We start from the raw sequence: 8,727 nt of genomic DNA, 5'->3' as shown, positions 1-8,727 counted from the left end.
ATGAAACTGAAGGAGTACGCACCCTTGATCCTCAATTTACTCACAGAGGGGTGAGGGGAGGACAGCAGCTCTAAAAATACCCCATAAGGAGAGAGGGAGAGGCAGACCGGGAAGGTTTGGGGTAGAGGGGGCAGCAGAGGAGAAGTAAATGCTTGTATTTGCTTCACTCAATACTGTAAAAAAAACAACAACAACAGTTCCCTTGTGACAGAAACCTTAAAAGGAAGCAGCGTGGAGGGTAGGGCTAGGACGACATGCTTTTATTCCGGTTCCATTCTTTCAAGATACATGGGCGCAGATTCAAATTGTATTGGGATATTAATTTATTGCGATTTTAGAAGTGTTCAGATTCAATGGTATGAGTATTGAGATTTCCTTTCACTTCTTTAGGATTGTTTTCTAAGAAGAATGAAAATCCCATGTTAGTCAGTCAGTCCTATTCATTTCATTTGTAAAGAAAAACATAATATTCATTTTCAGATTTTTCTGCTTTCGCTCCATTTTGATGGAAACAGAAATGATGTTGTCGCCGTTGGAGTTACTGTATAACCAGAAAATATTTAGGTCAGTCATTGGTAAGGAAAACAAAATAATAAATATTAATTCTGGGGAAAAGAATAGTTGCAAAAAATAATCACAATACGTTAGATTTTCTATTTTTTTTTTTTTATCCCTGCCCCTTTTCTTTTTTCTTTCCTTCGCTCCGTTGGGCAACCCCCCCCCCCCCCGAACACACACACACCACCCCTGCCCCTCTTACCCTCGTCCCTTTCATGAAAAAAAGATGTCACTAAAGACCTATGCTGCCGGAGGGTTAACATGACGGGGAAATGATCGGCAGAAGAGAGGGTCGAACATTGTCCTTCTTTTTGATTTTTCTTCAGCAGCTCATTCATGTCAGGACCAGTGGCCCAGATACTGGGGCCGACCAGAGGAGTCCACTATAGCAACACCAGAGGCTACAGGCCACGGCACACACAAACACACACACACACGCATGCACACGCACACACTGTTAGTTACTGTCAGGGTGCCATGGGACAAACTACAGTCTGTGGTAGGAAGGAGGAGAACTATGGTTTGGTCTTGTTAAGCATAAGCAGAGTGAGACATCTGTCATTTCACATCTTTCGCAAACTTATGATCGATCACCGTGCAAGCAGAGGAGCACACATCATTTTATTTTGAAGATTTCCTGAGAGGGCTCTGCACATTATATAACACCCTCTGTTCTCAGAGAAGGGAAACCTCCGAAGGAGCAACATGAGGAGGAATCCCTCGTCCAGGACCAGCAGGCATGCATTAGATGTCAAACACTGGTAAAATTACAATATGATCAGTCGATTCAAATGACATTAATCAAGAAAAAAAGCTGCTGCTCCCAGCTCCTTAAAATGTGGGAATGTGCTGCTTTTCTTTTTCTCATGAATTGAATATCTTTGAGTTTGAGACTGTTGGTCGGGTAAAACAAGACATTTGAAGACATTACCTTGCATTCTGGAAACTACTGGTGGGCAATTTTCACTGTACTATAGATAATTCATAAACAGAACATCGTCATTAATTAAGGACAAGGGACAACAGATGAAAATCAGCTTTTTTGCTAACTCTGGCACATTTACATTTGGAGTGTAAAGAACAAAAAATGTCAATTGATGTGCTTTGTCCCTTTTAAATAAACAAATAAATATAAATAAAAATGTAATTGCCAATAGATCACAAGTTGCAATCCACAGTAGGTATCGGGTTAGACTTCTTTAATGCACAGAGAGGTTCACACCCCAGATATTTCACATCTGATTTATAAAACAGGAAGTGTGGTGACATTTTTAAAGAGCCTTCAACTTAGGGCTGGGCAATATACAGATATTATATCAACGTCGATATGTGAGGCTAGATATTGATAAATTTGGGATATTGTAATATGGTGATTTAAGACAAGTGTTGTTTTTTCCTGGTTTTGAAGGCTGCATTATAGTAACGTGGTTTTCTTAACATACCAGACTTAATAGTTGTTCTACTATAACCTTTACCCACTTACCAAGCAATCAACCCTTTCTGAACAAGCACGCACTTGCAATAGTTTATAAAAAATCTGAAAGTACCAATGAGAATATCACTGCAATATCATTAAGGTATTTGGTCAAAATTACCCCGATATTTGATGTTCTCCCTGTATTGCATGGCTCTACTTAACTGCTCTAGCCCTGATATTCTCTTGTGAAGAAGCTGAACAGTGATACTCTCCTTCTATTGTGCCCCTTTCTCTCTCACTCACACACACACACACACACACACACACACAGACACACACACACACACACGTGGATAGTGGAAAATACTGACCCCACACACGCTGAGCGAGACAATGACCCAATAACCGATAGAGAGTGAACACGAGAGGCGGTGAGGTAAAGGCAATCCCCCGGCCCAGATTGACCGAGGATCTTCACTTGTTTGAGTAGATGGTGACACTGATATCCACCGCCTGTGTCACACACAACTTAGTGGTAACCGTATCTGCCCGCAGGGCCCCAACTTACTACTTCCATCTTCCCCTTCTGCAGACAGCTGACCATGGGGAGTGATGAATGGAGAGGTCACGCAGCCAGCCGACCACACAAAGCACCCCATATATACTATGTGTACGATCTGTACATTCTCACATCGGCCTTTCTGCTTCTGCTTCGTTGCAAAGCATTCCATATCATTTCATATGTTCCCTGATTCCAAACAATGGCTTTGCTAAAAGCAATAACTGTACATGTTTTGCTGTTCCAAGTATTCCTAGAGAACAATTCAAGTCTTCAAACTGCTAATCTTGTCTGAGCAACCATTCACCAGAAAAACTCAATGCATGTTAATATAAGGCGGCGAAAAAGAACAATTCTGTAAATTGGCGAAGCCACAACCAGGATTTAAGTTTCTGTTTTCTTACTACACTTCAAAAGACCATCTCCAACTCATTTTTCATCGTTGCGTCCCAAAAGTGTCATTTTATTCTTATTTCAACCTGTTTTCCAATAAATAACCAACTTAAATTAGCATTATTCTGGAAGAAGTATCTGGAAAAAAACAGATTTAGACACATTGCTGCACTGCAATCAACAAAAAAGAACACATCATTTTAGAAAATACTTTAAAAAGCTTCTGAAAATGTTAAATTGTTAATCTGTATTAAGAAAATATGACTTTTACAACTAAGTAAAAGCTAAAACATTAGATGAGAAGGGAGATGTAGATTATTGCAATGTTACTATTAAAGTAATAGTAAATAATTGAAATTAGAAAGAGTCCTCAACTACTCTTCTTTGATTGGCAACTTGGTTAAAGTACTGCAGCACAAGAGCATATAAAGTAATGATTACTGATAGTATTCAGGGACACATGATACATTTTGAACTTTCCTCATGTCCGTATAGCCTTTGACTCAGAATGACAGAGAGGACTCTTATTTTGACAGCTTACTCACTCAGCTGTTGTTGGAATCAAACCTGTGACGTTTCCTTCACAGGACGTCACTCTCCCCATTAAACTTCTCTGATACAGATCTATGAGTGTACAGCAGCATTCAGTAAACTCGGATTGTCCGGAGGACTGTTCCTGTTTCCCACGCTGGCTCGGCAGCAGCTTTGTGATTGGCTCGCTGCTCTCTTTAGATGAGATAATAAGTTACCTGCCACTTCTTAATCAACACTCGCTTGTAAGTTGGAAGTCTTTATGACCCCCCCTTCACACTGTAACTGGAGCCACGCAAACAGCAGCTTGTTTGGTAACTCATCAAACCAAGACAACTGCCCCGCCACCGCTGTGCGTAAAAGCCGCGCTCAGGGCGCGCTCAGGGCGCGCTCAGGGCTTTGGCTCAATCAGAAACACACAGACATTCACCTTAAAAAGCTCCAAAAGAGGAATGTGATATCCCTCGCAATATGTCTGATCATGTAGAGACGCCAAAAAGTTGCACGCGGAGGGAAGAATAAGGCGGCACGCAGAGCCTCGGATGGACAGACGTGTAACAAAAAACTGTGCCAAAATGTTCCAAATTACACTCTGTACGAGCTTGGATGAGCAATTTAAGGTTGCGTCATGATTCACCACAAAAACATCCAAACTCCCCTTTGAAAAATCGACATGTTTTGGACACAACGTGGGAGATTATCAACTTGAAATCATGAAATGAGTACATTAAATGCTTAGCATTCTGATGGTGCATCCAGGTGAATATTTTGAAACCTTTACGCAATCTCTCGTTTTGAAATCCAACTTTTAACAACAGCTACTGGTGAAATTGGTTCACATGAAATGGGCGAATCTCCACCTGCACAACGTGACACTCAGATCCACTTACCGGCCACGCGAACTGGAAGGGGATGAGGATCTTCCCGGCGTCATTGTTCCGGTTCGGTCCGGTTTTCTGTCCACCCTTGAACTGAAAAGTATTCCCACCGATAACCTTTGTAGTTTCCGAGCCGTAGGTGCACTGTCCGTTGGTCGTGACCTCTGTTTGGTATTCCTTTAAACACACTCTGAAGTAGGTGTCGCACTCGTCCTCGCCGCAGTGGCCCTCCGCTGCGCTCTTCTCCGCGTCGCAGCAGTCGCCGTTCAAGAGCTGACCTTTGGGGTTTTCCACCGAAATCAACTGCAGCTCGAAGTAGCCCGTAGAATGAGACACCTGAGGAGAACATACGGGAGTGAGAAAGACTGAAAAAACAGGCCTGCAGGAGTTGGTAACACTGCAATGTCTTTTTTTCAATCTTTTCAAAGTGAAATTCTATGAACCATAGTAGTTATTTCTTTCTCTAATGCAGCAAGAGTGTTATGGATTGTGTGTCAATAACATGTTTATCAAGTCTCTGATAATTGAAAAAAATTGTAAACAAGTGAAATGATAGGCTACAACTTTTAAAGGCAAAGTTCAGGACATCACATGCATTTTCTTTGCAGTGTGCAGTCACTCTGCAGCCCACACTACTGTACATGTTGGCACAGTTGAACTTCAAGGCTGGTTAACGAGACATAGTGCTCCAATTTAGCTCACTCTGCATATTGTGCTGCGGCTGAACACCAAGACATCCACTGCAGGCTGAGCCAGAACCAGCCTGCTCTCAGTGGAAACATCTAACAGAAAAAAAATCCATCACAGAGCTGAAATACTGAAGATTTGTTCTAGGCTGAATGCGCCATGCAGGTGAAGCGATTTCATCCAAATACTTTTGCGTCACCATGAATCTTCGTAAAACACGAATTACGCACTTTATTTTACCTGTATCGGTCCTTCAATTATGAAACTTTTCTAGATAATAACAAAACCAAGACTTAAAATTGTCCTTGCTTGAAGCTTTCTATCGCTGATCAGCAGCTAATAACGGTAATGGCACAGCAGACGTGATGCATGAGTTGCCTGTAAAGATCCAGAAGGAAGCGCAAATTTAGAAAATTCCTCTACCACATAATTGTGTCGAGCAGGCAATTTAATTAAGGCTGGAATTCAAACTAACTTCCAGTCGATTGCTGCGTTTTAAACGCACCATCATTAATATCATCTCTTTCTGAGATAAAGTTCTCACCTCGGCCCCCAGCGTCAGGAGAAGACACACTAGTGAGAATAGGTGCAGTTTCCCCAGATTATTCCACATGTCTCCAGCTGCTCAGTGTTGGTTACCATTAGGGAAAGAGAAAAATATGGATGTCTCAATCAGTCAAAATAATAATAATGAAAAAGAAGACGAAAGCAGTATCCTCCTGCTGGTGTCCGAGGCTCTCCGGGATGCCCACGGCTCTGGAGGATCTGGAGGATCTGGAGGAGGGAAAGCGCACCGCTGCTGCTGCTGTTTGGTCCACGGAAGCACGAACCAGACGCGTTAACTTTACTTCCCTCCGCCGCTCAACGCACTAAACACCAAGAAGGAGAGCAGCGGTGCGTCTCTGTCTGCCCAAAGCCAGAACCGGGCGCTCCCCCCTTAATGATGGACAGCTTGTGGACCAGTCACAAGCCACCTGGGTGGAACGTTAGCCATCTGGGAGCCAATCAAAGAAAGGGGCGGGAGAAGAAGTGAGGGGGAGGACCGCTGATGGATTTATTATGGAAGTTTTCTCACACAAGAGCTTGTATTTGTGTTTTTATTACACTAACACCGTAAAATGATATTTTATTGAGCACATGCATCTCTCTACATTGGAATAAGAGCTTTGCCTCAATAAACCCAAGTCGTAATGCTTTTATGTTGCAGGCTGCATGCAGAATTGTAATTCAGAAGATGTATTTTAACACAAAAAAACACGCACACGCACAAAGTAATGGCTTTAAATGTGACCCATAAACAATGATTATACACATGCAGCGTGTGGTGCATGATGTGTTTAGTGGAGGATCTGCAGGAAGAGGAAACATGGCTGTCAGCGCCCTCTACTGACCACTCAGCAACACCCAAATACACAACAGGTCGTCACATACTGCAGGTATTCAGGTACACTTGTGCATTTTCATTTTAAGAAGACTTTCTATATTTACTCCAGTCCATTATACCCCACACAGTGAGTTCTTGTTTCTTTTTTCCCTCCTTGCAAATCTGCAAAAAAAATGTAGTATCAGACATTAACTCAACATGTATTTATTTGTAATGGAGAATTCATCCGCTGTTTCCATTTTTACTTACCAAATTATGTACAACTGAATATGACATTAGGTTGATAAGTTTGATCCTTGCACCAGGATACAGAGACCTTTTCAGTCTTACATAAAACTTAAAAAGATAGTATATATAACCTGATGACATGTAAAGATGTATGCGGATGTTAATACACAAACATCTAAACAGCGGTTTTGAAGCATTTTAAAAGCAAGAAAGCATTCAGCCTGGTAGTCAGGACTTTGGAATACCTTAATGGAATGCAACCTTTATTAACATCATTAATTACACCTGTCTTCTATTAAAAAAATGCAATAAGGAGTTGGAGAAACTAGTGGTGCCCTGGTGGCAGTTTAGCATCTTAAAGTGCTTGTGGGTTTCCTGATAAGCTGCAGAACGAGCGATGAAAGCAGCAGATAAAAGAAATAAACCACCTTGTTGAGGACTATGCAACCATCTCTGTTTCTTCAACAATTCATACTCTCCGCTCTCTATGTTGTCTCTGACTATTTCTTTTTTATATTTAAAATCCGTGATCAGCACATTGGTTTCAGAAACATTTACTACCTAAAGCTAACAAAAATGGGAAGGGCACAACAAAAACGATACAACATTGAACACCTCTGCAGCTGGCAGTATACAGAAGGAAAGGTTAAGAACAGAAAACACTGGAAGTGAATCTGTACAGGTATCTATATATGTAAATGGACTACATTTATACAGGTTTTCCTACTTACAAAGCACGTGGAGGTCTGCAGTTTTTATCATAGCTACACTTAATATGTGACGGAATCCAGAAAATCACATTGTATGATTTTTAAATATTTAATTTGATTTTATCAAAAAAGCAGAAGTTAATATTTGGTACAGAAACCTTGGTTCGCAAGTCCAGAGATCATACGTTTCCTGTAGTTCTTGACCAGGTTTTCACACACTGCAAGAGGGATCTTGGTCCACTCCTCCATACAGACCTCCTCCAGATTCTTCAGGTTTCGGGGGTGTCGCTGGGCAATACGGACTTTCAGCTCCCTCCAAAGATTTTCCATTGGGTTCAAGTCTGGAGACTGGCTAGGCCACTCCAGGACCTTGAGATGCCTCTTACGGAGCCACTCCTCAGTTGCCATGGCTGTGTGTTTTGGGTTGTTGTCATGCTGAAAGACCCAGCCCTGACCCATCTTCAATGCTCCAACTGAGGGAAGGAGGTTGTTGGCCAAGATCTCGCGATACATGGTCCCATCCATCGTCCCCTCAATACGGTGCAGTCGTCCTGCCCCCCTTTGCAGAAAAGCATCCCCAAAAAATGATTTTTTTTCACCTCCATGCTTCACGGTTGGGATGGTGTTCTTGGGGTTGTACTCATCCTTCTTCTTTTTCTAAACACGGCGAGTAGAGTTTAGACCAAAAAGCAGTATTTCTATCTCAACAGACCACATGACTCCCATTCCTCCTCTGGATCATCCAGATGGTCATCGGGCCTGGACATGCGCTGGCTTGAGCAGGGGGACCTTGCGTGTGCTGCAGGATTTTAATCCACAACGTAGTGTAGGCATAGTGTGTTACTGGTGGTTTTCTTTGAGACTGTGGTCCCAGCTCCCGCGGGGTGAGATCTTGCACGGAGCCCCCAGACCAAGGGAGATTGACGTCATCTTGAACATCTTCAATTTTCTAATAATTGCCCAACAGTTGTTGCCTTCTCACCAAGCGGCTTACCTATTGTCCTGTAGCCCATCCCAGCTTTGTGCAGGTCTACAATCTTATCCTTGATGTCCTTACACAGCTCTCTGGTCTTCGCCATTGTGGAGTGGTTAGAGATCTGTTTGAGTGTGTGGACAGGTGTGTTTTATGCAGGTAACAAGTCCAAACAGGTGCAGTTAATACAGGTAATGAGTGGAGAATAGGAGGGCTTTTTAAAGTAAAACTAACAGGTCTGTGAGAGCCGTAATTCTTACTGGTTGAAAAAATGACAGACCTCTAGATGCTTTGTAAGTAGGAAAACCTGCAAAATCGGCAGTGTATCAAATACTTGTTCTGCCCACTGTATAGTCTTGATGACTACTCAAAGCGCTTTAACATAGTACAGGAACCATTCACACACATT

The 8,727-nt window shown here is 42.3% G+C and overlaps 1 protein-coding gene across 2 annotated transcripts in view; it reads right to left on the bottom strand.

Moving 5' to 3' along the window:
- Window positions 1-5,916, bottom strand: part of LOC116695769 (protein jagged-2) — a 69,935-nt gene extending 64,019 nt beyond the window's left edge. For both annotated transcript variants that reach the window (XM_032526224.1, XM_032526225.1), the window contains exons 1-2: window positions 5,568-5,916; window positions 4,349-4,672 (exon numbers count right to left, since the gene is read on the bottom strand). In XM_032526224.1, coding sequence (XP_032382115.1) covers window positions 4,349-4,672; window positions 5,568-5,636 — 393 coding nt within the window. In that variant the 5' untranslated portion in view covers window positions 5,637-5,916. The remainder of the gene's footprint in view (window positions 1-4,348; window positions 4,673-5,567) is intronic.
- Between the last annotated feature and the right edge of the window lie 2,811 nt (window positions 5,917-8,727).

This window comes from Etheostoma spectabile, chromosome 9 (assembly GCF_008692095.1).
Source record: "Etheostoma spectabile isolate EspeVRDwgs_2016 chromosome 9, UIUC_Espe_1.0, whole genome shotgun sequence".
NCBI classification, from domain to species: Eukaryota; Metazoa; Chordata; class Actinopteri; order Perciformes; family Percidae; genus Etheostoma; species Etheostoma spectabile.
Note: the sequence above shows the minus strand (reverse complement) of the source record. Positions and strands in the feature narration are given on the sequence as shown.